We start from the raw sequence: 14,860 nt of genomic DNA, 5'->3' as shown, positions 1-14,860 counted from the left end.
CTATTCTCTCTGCTGTTCTATATGTTTGATATTATCTACAATACAAAGTTTAAAAAAAATCATCACTTTTGGCCAGGCCCGGTGGCTCATGCCTGTAATTCTAGCACTCTGAGAGAGTGAGGCAGGCGGATCCCTTGAGCTCAGGAGTTCAAGACCAGCCTGGCAACACTGCGAAACCCCATCTCTACAAAAAATACAAAAATTGGCCAGGCATGGTGGCACGTGCCTATAGTCCCAGCTACTTGGGGGGCTGAGGCAGGAGAATTGCTGGAACCCAGGAGGTGGAGGTTGCAGTGAGCTAAGATTGTGCCACTGCACTCCAGCCTGGGTGACAAAGTGAGACCCTGTCTAAAAAAAAAAAAATAATAACTTTTGATGTCAAATCACTTGATGAGAACTCTGTTTGGTGGGCACTGATTCCCTCAGGCTTTGCTATAATAGGCTCACTATTTTGGCCCCATCCCTTGGAAAATCAAATCTGGAATAATCAAATGCTCCCTCAACATGAAATCTAATCTGCATTATTGCTCACTCTCTCTCCATTACAATCTGCCATCTAGATTTTAAGGCCACATCTAAGGAGGAAAGGGAAGTGACTTACTTGAGTCGATGCTCATCTGCATGTGATGAAAAGAGGCCATTCTTGAATCTCTGAGTTAGTACTGACCAAGCCATGCCACAGTAATCCTGGATCAACCACAGAAATAGTTCAACATAAATCTGGAGGCAAACTCTCTACCTTCCCCACAGTCACAGCTATTCCATTTCTAAAGTTACTTGTGGGCTACTAGCTGACAAAGGAAAACAGAAACGGCATATTCACTCACTAAACACTGGACCATACCCCTGTTTATTCCCATCATCCCATGTCTAGCACCAAGCCAGCCTGATGTGGTTTCTGAGCCTCTTAGGCTTCAGAGGGGATGAGGTTAGGACTAACAAATAGCAACGTCAAAAGCCAAAGATAGTTTCATTCTACTCCACATAGGACTGACATGAGCAGGGAGAGCAGATGGAAGAGGATGGTTAGAAACCTGTCATTGGCCTCCCTCAGTGTTGTAATTCTCACCAAAAGAATCATTCCTTTTGGTTTGTTCAGTGAACTAACATTTACTAAATGTCTCCTATGTGCCAGGTGCTGTTCTAGATGTCAGGGAATCATGCAGTAAATAAAACAGACAAAAATTCCTGTCCTCAGGAAGCTTACATTCTAGTGGTAGGAGACAGACAATAAACACACACACGCACACACGCATGCACACACACACACACACACAGAGTACGCTGGATAACAAATGCTCAGGGAAAAATAAAGCAGGAAAGGGCAACAGGTAATATGGGGAGCATTGTCATTTTGGATAGAGTAGTCCCAGAAGGTGGCTCTGGGAAGATAACGTTTGAGTCAAAGTTAAAAAGGTAAGGGAACAGAATCACTCTTTTACCTGGAAAAGATAACATATTAAGCCACTAGCAATGTTGGCAAGCAATAACTTGAGCCTTTTGGTGTGCAAGGGAATAGAAGTTGAAGAAGTTTTGAGATAAGAGAAAGAGTCAGGCCATGGATGGTTAGGGAGCTCTGGGCTCCAGAAAAAAAGGGAGCATGAAGGTCTTCCTGGAGGCTGGAGAGAAAGGAGCAAATACAAACCAGGTGTCCCACAATATTTCTTAAGGACTGTCTTTTGGGAACAGAATGGTACAGATACTGCAGATATTATTTTGCTGGAAGCCTTACACTAAGAGAACCCTAGAGAATTGTAAGAAAGAAAGAAAGGAGGCAGGGAAGAAGGAAGGGAGGGAGGGAGGGAGGGAAATATGAGGAGAGGCTGGGTGCGGTGACTCACGCCTGTAATTTCAGCACTTTGGGAGGCCGAGGTGGGCAGATCACCTGAGGCCAGGGCTTCGAGACCAGCCTGGCCAACATGGCAAAACCCCATCTCTATTAAAAATAAAAAAATTAGCCAGGTATGGTGGTGGGCATCTGTAATCCCAGCTATTCAGGAGGCTGAGGCAGGAGAATCACTTGAACCCAGAAGGCAGAGGTTGCAGTGAGCTGAGATCCTGCCACTGCACTCCAGCCTGGGCTACAGAGCAAGACTCCGTCTCAAAAAAAAAAAAAAAAAATATGAGGACAGATTCTCCCATTAGTTTCTCTGATGAAAAACATACAGATACACAACAATTCAAAGAAATGGCCCTAAATTAAGCAGAAAATGATAGAAAGCTGGCTAAACTTTTATCTGTCCAGGTAACCAATGATTTAAGCTTATACGATGCTTAAGTCCTATATATGCTCAAAGCAAATTTTTACTCCTTCTCTATTTTAAATCTAAACAAACTTCCATCATCATTGCTTTTTACAACATCTAATATTCCCAGGGAACCCATACCACTCTAGCCTCTTAATACCTCAAACCAAAAGAAAGATAGACTTGCCTCTCTGGGTGATATCATCTCCAAAAGCACATTACAACAGAGAATAGCTAGCAAGGGAAAAAATACTGAAGGTGAATTTCTTGGGCATAAACATTAAACAAGATTATTGGAAAGCTGGAAGAAAAGCCATTAGCCAACAGAAAAATTTTACACCTGGGTAATAATTTGGGTGATATGACATCCATGGAAACTAAATTTAGTTAATTAGAAGGCAGTACAGCATAGCTAGATCCTTAAGTTCTCTGAGTCCACTTCCTCATCTGTAAAATGAGGGTCAAAGGGCTCCTGCAAAGAACAAGTGAGATTCTGTATGCAAAGCCCTTTGCACAGCACCTGGCACAGAGTGAGACATTCAATAAATGGCTGCTGCCAGCATAAGCCATGTTTATCATTAATAATTTACCTGAGCAGCCTTGGCAAATGTTGGCCCATGATAGCGGCCACCAATGCGCAACACATCCTCTGTACAGTAAAAAAACTCAGAGAAGCCGTAGAACTCGCTGTTGTTGAAGTCAATTGGCGACTGATAGATGCCATTGAGTGAGGCCTGGCTGGTGTTGGAGCGAGCCAGCAGGGGGCTCAGCATTGCCCCACAAGACACCCAGTCTCCTCTTCCTCGGACATGCAAGACTTGGCTGTTCCTCTCCACCACATCTGTGAGTCCCACCGGCAGGCAGGGATCCAGAAATGGATTGTCAGGACTCAGACCTGTCTTCTGACCCAGCAATCTGCCACAATGACAAAAACAAACAAACAAACAAAAAGTGAGAGGAATATGGTGATCAATTCTGTTCGACGTTTTAGTCAACATGTATTTCCTAGTGTGTAGTGAAACTGGAGACGTGAATCTGCTGTTCTCTATCTGGTCTTCATTCCCACACACCTCTTAAAAGTGCAAAGAACCTTATCATGCGGAGTGTGGTTCTAATGTTTAAAAATACAACTGGTAGGGGATGAGGTGGGAAGGGCTGTGGGGAGAGATTCCTAAAGAGCGGACCATGGCAGTGGTCCATCTACAATGGCTGGCAATGGTGATGGACCCAACACATGCCTCTGAATGAGCAGTGCTGGAACAGAACAGGCACAGTACCAGCTCCAGGAAGCCACCTGCAGAGCCTGGAGCCTCTGAGTGGGAAGAAGAGCGGAAAGCTTTGATTCCCACCATGGCTGTAACACAGTTCCAGTTATTTTGAGTTTATACTTGCCTAGCAACCATATTCTCATTCCTCAAAAAGATGTGTATGAAGATCTGTCCAAGGACAGAAATTAAGTTGGGGTCCAAATAACTTTGCCAATTGCAGTTAATTATTCATCAGTTCCTAAACAGACAGATGTTGAAGAGTAGACTTCTTAGAAAGAGAATGTACCCACAAGTGTAAAGACTGAGGGTAAGAATGGAATGAAGCAGTACAACAGAACACTTTACAACAACTGGAACTGACTCTTTTAAGGATGTGACACCAACTGTAAGGAAAACTCAGAAAATTGTTATTGAGAAGACAAAATGATCATTTTGCCATCTCAGGCAACAGGTTAGTAGACTGGCAGCTATGCAAGATATGCCTTTTACTCATCAATCACCTGAAGTAGGTGACTTAGCTACTTGGCAAGAAAATACCAATGCATGGGAAGAAGAAGATGCAGTCTGGCAAGAAGTAGTTTGGAGGCAGCAGAAAACAGCAGACAGAAAGAAAGCAGTAGAACAACAAAAGAAGAAAATAGAAAAGGAAGCACAGCAGCTAATGAAGAAGAAAAACCAAAACTGGTGTGACACTTTCACAACAAATGATCTTCAAACATCATAGTGCCAGCAGGAGACATCTGAGCACCTCAACCCAAGCAATGTTTGTATAGATTTAGGAGTACTTTCAGAACACAAACACACCACTTGATTTTAATGCATTTGTCAATCATCCAAGGCACCAGGATTCACCCAAGCACCTTGAACTCCTAGAGACTAAGACTTACAAAAACAAAAAAGCCTTATGGGACAATATTTTCTTCAACATGCTGCAAATATAAGATAATTGCTGTGGATAAATTATTACAAATGGGATATACCAGTACCTCTTCAAGCTAGTGTTTCTAGCTAAATGGTTAAGTATATATAGGTAAGTGTGTTGTTTGCTTAGTATCAGCCCTGCCCTTTCACCTGTGGTCCTTCTCTCAGTGATTGGGTTTCTCATCCTTCTGGTTACCTAGGCTAAACCCTCAGCACTGCTGACCATCCTCCCTGCCCTACCTATACCACCACAATCAATCACCCAGTTATACCGGTTTTCACTCCAAAATTTTGTGTAAATTTTATCATGGAAAAGAACTCTGCTTTCTCTTATGCTTTCCTTCAATGTGTATAATAATAAATAATTGTACATACTTAAAAAGAAACAAGAAATCCCACCACATTATGGTCTAACTACTTCATCTGGTACTCAAATGAAGAATCTGTGATCTGTTCAATGCTAAAGGAAAAACTGACTATTCTGAATTTGATGAGAGACCATTTTAAAAGTTAATTTTAACTACGCTTGCTTTTTATCTTTTAGACATACTACAGAACTGAACTCCCACTAAAGATGCAACTGCACTGTAATAAAACAAACATGTCTTAAACACTTCCCTGCAGAAGGAACTGCTGGCAGCTACACTATATATTGTACATAATTGGCAATTTAAGTCATCTCCCTTTTCCCCATGATGTCAGGGCTGAATATGGGAAACAGCAAGAGATCACAATAAGCTACTGTACTTTATTAGTCCTAATAACAAAGATCAGAACGTACCCTCACCCAGAGTGGGACTGCTAATAGAGGTCTTTAAGAGATGCTACCCCATTGGCAGGGGTAGTCAGAAAGGAGGAAGCAGGGACTTATCTACCTTAGGAGGATGTGAGTATTTCTCCCTAATATCTGCAGCCTGACATTATACTTCAGAAACTCAGATCCCATGTCAAATGTACCTGTTTTTGTTAAGAGTTTCATTCAGAACAAGGTCTTCGTAGCGCTGCCGAGCAAAGTTGCCTCCGAAACCCAGAAAAGTTGTGACGTAAACCCTGTACACGTGTTCAGTGTGTTGCACGTCACAGCCCAGGTTGAACTCAGCCAGCAGGATCTTCGCAGCTTCTTCCTGTAATACAATACCAAGAGAAAAAAGGGAATTTCAGTTTTGGTTGCCTTCTAGAAAGCTGTGACATTGCTAATACACCATTGCTATAACTACTCTTTAAAACATCTTAAGCATTCTTTCATCTGCAAAGCATTATTTTAAACAAAGACACAAAATGACAAGACTGCACCAAATAGTACAAATTAGACACTAAATTAAAAACTAAATAAGAAATTAGAAACCCAAAACACTATCTGTAGTTATATATGGGGTAGAATTACTACAGATATCATTTTCTCACATGTATTTTTCTGTATTTTCTAATTCCCCACAATGGGAATGTGTTTTTTTAATAATTAGGAAAAAATCCTTTAATAAAAATAAATTTAAGGAATTCTGTGGATCATCATAAGATCTATTCTGTGGACTTTTCTTTTTCTTTTCTTTTTTTCTTTTTTCTTTTTTTTTTTTAGACAGAGTCTTGCTGTGTTGCCAGGCTGGAGTGCAGTGCCTCAATCTCGACTCACTTCAACCTCTGCCTCCCAGGTTCAAGTAATTCTCCTGCCTCAGCCTCCTGACTAGCTGGGACTACAGGCACGTACTACCGTGCCCAGCTAATTTTTGTATTTTTAGTCGAGATGGGTTTCACCATGTTGGCCAGGATGGTCTTGATCTCTTGACCTCATGATCCGCCCTCCTCAGCTTCCCAAAGCGCTGGGATTACAGGTGTGAGCCACTGCGCCCGGTTCTGTGGCCTTTTCTAAAATTATCCAAGAAGCCCTAAGGTTCCTTGTGACAGGTTTGGGATTGGGAAAGTTCAATTTTATTGTACCTCCAGTGAAAAGGTCCTATATTTTTTTCTTGAACCTCAAGGGCAGAGGCTGAATTAATCATATTCCTCAGCTCATCCCACATTGTCATGGCAAAGCCTCTCTTTTGCTTTATTTATTTTTTCCCTTTTATCTTCATACTTACTCTCATTCCCACTCTTTGCCATGGGCAACCATTCTAATGTGTTATATATAATTTTTGTATATATGTATTGTTATAAAATGAGAATTCTTCCTGTTTTGAATGTATTTATTTTTAATTTGTGAAAATGCCATTGTGCCTGCAATTTTACTCCAAGGTATATACCAAGAGATCCAAAAACTGGAATGGGCGTGGTGGCTCACGCCTGTAATCCCAACATTTTGGGAGGCTGAGGAGGGTGGATCACTTGAGGTCAGGAGTTTGAGACCAGCCTGGCCAACATGGTGAAACCCCGTCTCTACTAAAAATACAAAAATTAGCCAGGCATGGTGGCAGGTGCCTGTAATCCCAGCTACTCAGGAGGCTGAGGCAGGAGAATCTCTTGAACCTGGGAGGCAGAGGTTGCAGTGAGCTGAGATCATGCCATGGCACTCCAGCCTGAGTGACAAGAGCGAAACCCCATCTCAAAAAACAAAAAACAACAACAAAAAAAAAACCTGTGTACATAGAAAAATGTGTACATGTTCACAGCAGCACTGTGCATAATAGCGAAAAAGGGAAAACCACTGAAATGTTCATCAGCTGATAAATGGATAAACAAAATACGGCATGGTTGGTCATACGATGGAATGTTATTCAGCCACAAAAAGGAATGAAACACTCATACCATGAGATGGATGAACCTTGAAAACATTTTGCTAAATAAAAGAAGCCAGACGTAAAACACCATATATTGTATGATTTCATTTATACAAAATGTCCGGAATAGGCAAATCCACTGGAGAGAGAGGGGATGAATAGTTGTCAGGGGTAGGGAGAGGAGAGAATGAGGAGTGACTGCTAATGGGAAATGAGTAGGGAGTGAATATAAGGTTTCTTTTTAGGGTGATGAAAATGTTCTGGAATTCAATAGTGGTGGCTACACAACCTTGTGAATGTATATAACTTTGTGAGTTGTACAAAAAAAGATATTAGGCATTCAGGATTATTTAAAAAGTTTTAAATGCTACCGCATTGTCTCATAGTTTCTTTCAGTTTTACCAAGTGCTAAGATTCATCTTGAAGAGCCATTATATTGCTATATGTAATTTTTTTTTCTTTTTTTTTTTTTTGAGACAGGGTCTCACTCTGTCACCCAGGCTGGAGTGCAGTGGCATGATCTCGGCTCACTGCAACCTCTGCCTCCCAGGTTCAAGCGATTCTCCTGCCTCAGCCTCCTGAGTAGCTGGGATTACAGGTGCACACCACCATGCCCAGCTAATTTTTGTATTTTTAGTAGAGACAGGGTTTCACCATGTTGGCCAGGCTGGTCTTAAACTCCTGACCTTGGGTGATTCACCCGCCTCAGCTTCCCAAAGTGCTGGAATTACAGGCATGAGCCACCACGCCCACCTGCTATATGTAAATCTAATTTGTTGCTTACAAGTATGCATTCTGTACCAGTGTTGCTTTCCATAACAGTGTTGCTTTCTAAATCTGCACATACACAGAAGTCATTTAAGACTTGAAGCCCCAGTGCCACTTGTCACCTATTTCTTAAGTATCAGAACCATGCCTTCGTTTTACCTGTTGAATACATACTGACAAATATAGACTAAAAAGTATCACAACCTAGTTAGTCCCCCACATTTCCAACCCCAGCATGAAATTCTCTGCTGACCGCTAAACTCACATTTCCAATAGTCCTGTGGATATTCTGACACATATGTTCCTTGGGTATCTTAAATTCAACATACCCAAAAATTGAAGTCATTAGTTTTACAACTTCTGAACTAGAAGACCAGATAGACGCTCTCATCCAAATCTCTCAGGACAATACTGTTTGCTTAATATCACCCCTGCCTTTACCCCTGTGGCTCTTCTCTCAGTGACTGGGTTCCTCAGTCTTCGGGTTATCTAGGATAGATCCTCAGCACTGCTGGCCATCCTCCCACCCTACTCACACTACCACAATCAATCGCTCAATTACATTGGTTTTTCACTCCAAACTATCCCCTGAAATCTGTTTCCTCCCTTTCATTTCCACTTACTTTGTCTAACTCAGCCCTTTATTACTTCTCACTCAAGGTTCCGTGACCTATATTCTTTCTCCTACTGACACAAAAATTATTTCACTACAAAAAACAGATAAGATCACAGCCACACAATTAACATCATCACAAAATTCAGAGCTGGGAAGGACCCTCACGTTTAATTATTTTATAAATGATGAAACTGAGGCCCATGTGACTGCCTTACTCAAAAACTTTTGGTGGTTTTCCACTATCTATGGAAATAAAAGCCAGTCCCCCTATGGTAGCACTCAATACTGCTCATGAGTTAGCTCAATCTTATCTTCCCAGCCTTAACTACTAGCACACCTGAAAATCCTATACTGTAAAAGGCTATTCGTCATTCCCTGGACATTCTGGCCTCTCTGCTGCTTTTTCTGTGCCTTTGTACATAGTGTTCCCACTATGCAGGTGGCCTTCCCTCAGCCTCCACTATGCAAAAAAAAGAAAGCCTACTCTCCTCCAAGGCCCAGGTAAATACTTTACCTTCCATGAAGCCAGAATGGCTCCCATTCAACTTTACAAACCAAGTTGGCCCTGCCAGTCCCCACATTGCCACAGCACTCTGTTTAAACCAGATCATCTCAATGATGGGCAATTTCCACCCTGCCCCACACATCTGGCAATGTCTAATGTCTGGAGACACTTTTGATTGTCACAACTGGAAGAGGGAGGGTTGTTACTGACATCTGGTAGAGGCAAGAGATATCATATGATGCATGGGATAACCCCTGAAGACAAAGAATTATCTGACCCAAAATGTCAAGAGTGCCAAGGATGAGAAGCCCTGGTTTAGATCAAGTTAAGCACTGTTACAGTCTCCCAGATATCACAAGCTGTCTCCACTGACAGATTAAATTACAAGTTTTTAGGGACAGTGTAACTAACTTGTCTATTCCTTGTACATAATGTTGTCTATTCCTTGCACAAAATAGGTGCACATAACAGGTGTACATAATGGGTATACAAAAAGTGCCCGTGTAGGATGAAACTTCTCCCTCAAAATACGTTTTTAAAAAATTTTTTTATTATTATACTTTAAGTTCTAGGGTACATGTGCACAACATGCAGGTTTGTTACATATGTATACATGTGCCATGTTGGTGTGCTGCACCCATTAACTCATCATTTACATTAGGTATATCTCCTAATGCTATCCCTCCCCCATTCCCCCACCCCACGACAGACCCCAGTGTGTGACGTTCCCCATCCTAGTCCAAGTGTTCTCATTGTTCAGTTCCGACCTATGAGTGAGAACATGCGGTGTTTGGTTTTCTGTCCTTGTGATAGTTTGCTCAGAATGATGGTTTCCAGCTTCATCCATGTCACTACAAAGGACATGAACTCATCCTTTTTTATGGCTGCATAGTATTCCATGGTGTATATGAGCCACATTTTCTTTTTTTTTTTTTTGAGACGGAGTCTCACTCTGTAGCCCAGGCTGGAGTGCAGTGGCCAGATCTCAGCTCACTGCAAGCTCCGCCTCCCGGGTTCACGCCATTCTCCAGCCTCAGCCTCCCAAGTAGCTGGGACTACAGGCGCCTGCCACCTTGCCCGGCTAGTTTTTTGTATTTCTTAGTAGAGACGGGGTTTCACCGTGTTAGCCAGGATGGTCTTGATCTCCTGACCTCGTGATCTGCCCGTCTCGGCCTCCCAAAGTGCTGGGATTACAGGCTTGAGCCACTGCGCCCGGCCTATGAGCCACATTTTCTTAATCCAGTCTATCATTGATAGACATTTGGGTTGGTTCCAAGTCTTTGCTATTGTGAATAGTGCCACAATAAACATACGTGTGCATGTGTCTTTATAGCAGCATGATTTATAATCCTTTGGGTATATACCCAGTAATAGGATGGCTGGGTCAAATGGTATTTCTAGTTCTAGATTCTTGAGGAATCGCCACACTGCCTTCCACAATGGTTGAACTAGTTTACAGTCCCACCAACAGTGTAAAAGTGTTCCTGTTTCTCCACATCCTCTCCAGCACCTGTTGTTTCCTGACTTTTTAATGATTGCCATTCTAACTGGTATGAGATGGTATCTCATTGTGGTTTTGATTTACATTTCTCTGTTGGCGAGTGATGATAAGCATTTTTTCATGTGTCTGTTGGCTGCATAAATGTCTTCTTTTGAGAAGTGTCTGTTCATATCCTTTGCCCACTTTTTGATGGGGTTGTTTGATTTTTTCTTGTAAATTTGTTTAAGTTCTTTGTAGATTCTGGATATTAGCCCTTTGTCAGATGGGTAGATTGCAAAAATTTTCTCCCATTCTGTAGGTTGCCTGCTCACTCTGATGATAGTTTCTTTTGCTGTGCAGAAGCTCTTTAGTTTAATTAGATCCTATTTGTCAATTTTGGCTTTTGTTGCCATTGCTTTTGGTGTTTTAGTCATAAAGTCCTTGCCCATGCCTATGCCCTGAATGCTATTGCCTAAGTTTTCTTCTAGGGTTTTTATGGTTTTAGGTCTAACATTTAAGTCTTTAATCCGTCTTGAATTAATTTTAGTACAAGGCATAAGGAGGGGATCCAGTTTCAGTTTTCTACATGTGGTTAGCCAGTTTTCCCAGCACCATTTATTAAATAATCCTTTCCCCATTTCTTGTTTTTGTCAGGTTTGTCAAAGATCAGATGGTTGTAGATGTGTGGTATTATTTCTGAGGGCTCTGTTCTGTTCCATTGGTCTATATCTCGGTTTTGGTACCAGTACCATGCTGTTTTGGTTACTGTAGCCTTGTAGTATAGTTTGAAGTCAGGTAGCATGATGCCTCCAGCTTTGTTCTTTTGGTTTAGGATTCTCTTGGCAATGCAGGCTCTTTTTTGGTTCCATATGAACTTTAAAGTTGTTTTTTCCAATTCTGTGAAGACAGTCATTGGTAGCTTGATGGGGATGGCACTGAATCTATAAATTACCTTGGGCAGTACGGCCATTTTCACGATATTGATTCTTCCTATCCATGAGCATGGAATGTTCTTCCATTTGTTTGTGTCTTCTTTTATTTCATTGAGCAGTGGTTTGTAGCTCTCCTTGAAGAGGTCCTTCACATCCCTTGTAAGTTGAATTCCAAGGTATTTTATTCTCTTTGAAGCAATTGTGAATGGGAGTTCACTCATGATTTGGCTCTCTGTTTGTCTGTTATTGGTGTATAGGAATGCTTATGATTTTTGCACATTGATTTTGTATCCTCAGACTTTGCTGAAGTTGCTTATCAGCTTAAGGAGGTTTTGGGCTGAGACAATGGGGTTTTCTAAATATACAATCATGTCATCTGCAAACAGGGACAATTTGACTTCCTCTTTTCCTAATCGAATACCCTTTCTTTCTTTCTCCTGCCTGATTGCCCTGGCCAGAACTTCCAACACTGTTGAATAGGAGTGGTGAGAGAGGGCATCCCTGTCTTGTGCCAGTTTTCAAAAGGAATGCTTCCGGTTTTTGCCCATTCAGTATAATATTGGCTGTGGGTTTGTCATAAATAGCTCTTGCTATTTTGAGATACGTCCCATCAATATCTAGTTTACTGAGAGTTTTTAAGATGAAGGGCTGTTGAATTTTGTCGAAGGCCTTTTCTGCATCTATTGAGATAATCATGTGGTTTTTGTCTTTGTTTCTGTTTATACGATGGATTATGTTTATTGATTTGCGTATGTTGAACCAGCCTTGCATCCCAGGGATGAAGCCCACTTGATCTTGGTGGATAAGCTTTTTGATATGCTGCTGGATTCAGTTTGCCAGTATTTTATCAAGGATTTTTGCATCGATGTTCATCAGGGATATTGGTCTAAAATTCTCTTTTTTTGTTCCTGCCAGGCTTTGGTATCAGGATGATGCTGGCCTCATAAAATGAGTTAGGGAGGATTCCCCCCTTTTCTATTGATTTGAATAGATTCAGAAAGAATGGTACCAGCTCCTCCTTGTGCCCTTGGTAGAATTCGGTTGTGAATCTGTGTGGTCCTGGACTCTTTTTGGTTGGTAGGCTCTTAATTATTGCCTCAATTTCCGAGCTTGTTATTGGTCTATTCAGGGATTCAACTTCTTCCTGGTTTAGTCTTGGCAGGGTGTATGTATCCAGGAATTTAGATTTTCTAGAAGAAATGGATATGCATAGAGGTGTTTATAGTATTCTCTGATGGTAGTTTGTATTTCTGTGCGATCAGTGGTGATATCCCCTTTATGTTTTTTTATTACGTCTACTTGATTCTTCTATCTTTTCTTCTTTATTAGTCTTGCTAGCGGTCTATCAATTTTGTTGATCTTTTCAAAAAATCAGCTCCTGGATTCATTGATTTTTTTGAAGGTTTTTTTTGTGTCTGTATCTCCTTCAGTTCTGCTCTGATCTTAGTTATTTCTCGCCTTCTGCTAGCTTTTGAATGTGTTTGCTCTTGCTTCTCTAGTTCTTTTAATTGTGATGTTAGGGTGTCAATTTTAGATCTCTCCTGCTTTCTCTTGTGGGCATTTAGTGCTATAAATTTCCCTCTACACACTGCTTTAAATGTGTTCCAGAGATCCTGGTATGTTTTGTCTTTGTTCTCATTGGTTTCAAAGAACATCTTTATTTCTGCCTTCATTTCGTTATGTACCCAGTAGTCATTCAGGAGCAGGTTGTTCAGTTTCCATGTAGTTGAGTGGTTTTGAGTGAGTTTTTTATTCCTGAGTTCTAGTTTGATTGCACTATGGTCTGAGAGACCGTTTTTTATAATTTCTGTTCTTTTACATTTGCTAAGAAGTGCTTTACTTCCAACTATGTGGTCAATTTTTGAATAAGTGCCATGTGGTGCTGAGAAGAATGTATATTCTGTTGATTTGGGGTGGACAGTTCTGTAGATATCTATTAGGTCTGCTTGGTGCAGAGCTGAGTTCAATTCCTGGATATCCTTGTTAATTTTCTGACTCGTTGATCTGTCTAATGTTGACAGTGAGGTGTTAAAGTCTTCCATTATTATTGTGTGGGAGTCTAAGTCTCTTTGTAGGTCTCTAAGGACTTGCTTTATGAATCTGGGTACTCCTGTATTGAGTGCATATATATTTAGGATAGTTAGCTCTGCTTGTTGAATTGAACCCTTTACCATTGTGTTATGGGCTTCTTTGTCTCTTTTGATCTTTGTTGCTTTAAAGCCTGTTTTATCAGAGACTAGGACTGCAAGCCTTGCTTTTTTTTGTTTTCCATTAGCTTGGTAGATCTTCCTCCATCCTTTTATTTTGAGCCTATGTGTGTCTCTGCCTGTTGGATGGGTCTCCTGAATACAGCACACTGATGGGTGTTGACTCTTTATCCAATTTGCCAGTCTGTGTCTTTTAACTGGAGCATTTAGCCCATTTACATTTAAGGTTAATATTGTTATGTGTGAATTTGAACCTGTCATTATGATGTTACCTGGTTATTTTGCTCGTTAGTTGATGCAGTTTCTTCCTAGCATCGATGGTCTTTACAATTTAGCATGTTTTTGCAGTGACTGGTACTGGTTTTTCCTTTCCATGTTTAGTGCTTCCTTCAGGAGCTCTTGTAAGGCAGGCCTGGTGGTGACAAAATCTCTCAGCATTTGCTTGTCTGTAAAGGATTTTATTTCTCCTTCACTTAGGAAGCTTAGTTTGGCTGGATATGAAATTCTGGGTTGAAAATTCTTTTCTTTAAGAATGTTGCATATTGGCCCCTACTCTTCTGGCTTGTAGATTCTGCCGAGAGATCTGCTGTTAGTCTGATGGGCTTCCCTTTGTGGGTAACCCGACCTCTCTCTCTGGCTGCCCTTAACATTTTTTCCTTAATTTCAACTTCGGTGAATCTGACAATTATGTGTCTTGGAGTTGCTCTTCTTGAGGAGTATCTTTGTGGTGTTCTCTGTATTTCCTGGATTTGAATGTTGGCCTGCCTTTCTAGGTTGAAGAAGTTCTCCTGGATAATATCCTGAAGAGTGTTTTCCAACTTGGTTCCATTCTCCCCATCACTTTCAGGTACACCAATCCGATGTAGATTTGGTCTTTTCATATAGTCCCATATTTCTTGTAGGCTTTGTTCATTTCTTTTTACTTTTTTTTTTTTTTTTTTTTTTTTGAGACAGAGTCTCGCTCTGTTGCCCAGGTTGGAGTGCAGTGGCCGGATCTCAGCTCACTGCAAGCTCCGCCTCCCGGGTTTACGCCATTCTCCTGCCTCAGCCTCTGGGTAACTGGGACTACAGGCATCCGCCACCGCGCCCGGCTAATTTTTTGTATTTTTTTAGTAGAGACGGGGTTTCACTGTGTTAGCCAGGATGGTCTCGATCTCCTGACCTCGTGATCCGCCCGTCTCGGCCTCCCAAAGTGCTGGGATT

At 41.3% G+C, this 14,860-nt stretch overlaps 2 protein-coding genes across 7 annotated transcripts in view; one reads left to right on the top strand and one right to left on the bottom strand.

The window, feature by feature from the left end:
* Positions 1-5,748, top strand: part of COX15 (cytochrome c oxidase assembly homolog COX15) — a 37,687-nt gene extending 31,939 nt beyond the window's left edge. The window contains exon 9 of the mRNA XM_077947227.1: positions 4,980-5,748. Within this exon, the coding sequence (XP_077803353.1) occupies positions 4,980-5,045 (66 nt within the window). The 3' untranslated portion in view covers positions 5,046-5,748. The remainder of the gene's footprint in view (positions 1-4,979) is intronic.
* The window catches only part of ENTPD7 (ectonucleoside triphosphate diphosphohydrolase 7), a 52,172-nt gene that overhangs the window by 5,485 nt on the left and 31,827 nt on the right, over positions 1-14,860 (bottom strand). For all 6 annotated transcript variants that reach the window (XR_013398254.1, XR_013398255.1, XR_013398256.1 and 3 more), the window contains 3 exons: positions 5,393-5,559; positions 2,837-3,161; positions 602-687 (listed from right to left, as the gene is read on the bottom strand). Coding sequence is in view for 3 of the 6 variants with exons in the window: in XM_001106407.5 (XP_001106407.2) it covers positions 602-687; positions 2,837-3,161; positions 5,393-5,559 (578 nt within the window). In the remaining 3 variants the exon portion in view is untranslated. The remainder of the gene's footprint in view (positions 1-601; positions 688-2,836; positions 3,162-5,392; positions 5,560-14,860) is intronic.

Source organism: Macaca mulatta, chromosome 9 (genome assembly GCF_049350105.2).
Source record: "Macaca mulatta isolate MMU2019108-1 chromosome 9, T2T-MMU8v2.0, whole genome shotgun sequence".
NCBI classification, from domain to species: domain Eukaryota; kingdom Metazoa; phylum Chordata; class Mammalia; order Primates; family Cercopithecidae; genus Macaca; species Macaca mulatta.
Note: the sequence above shows the minus strand (reverse complement) of the source record. Positions and strands in the feature narration are given on the sequence as shown.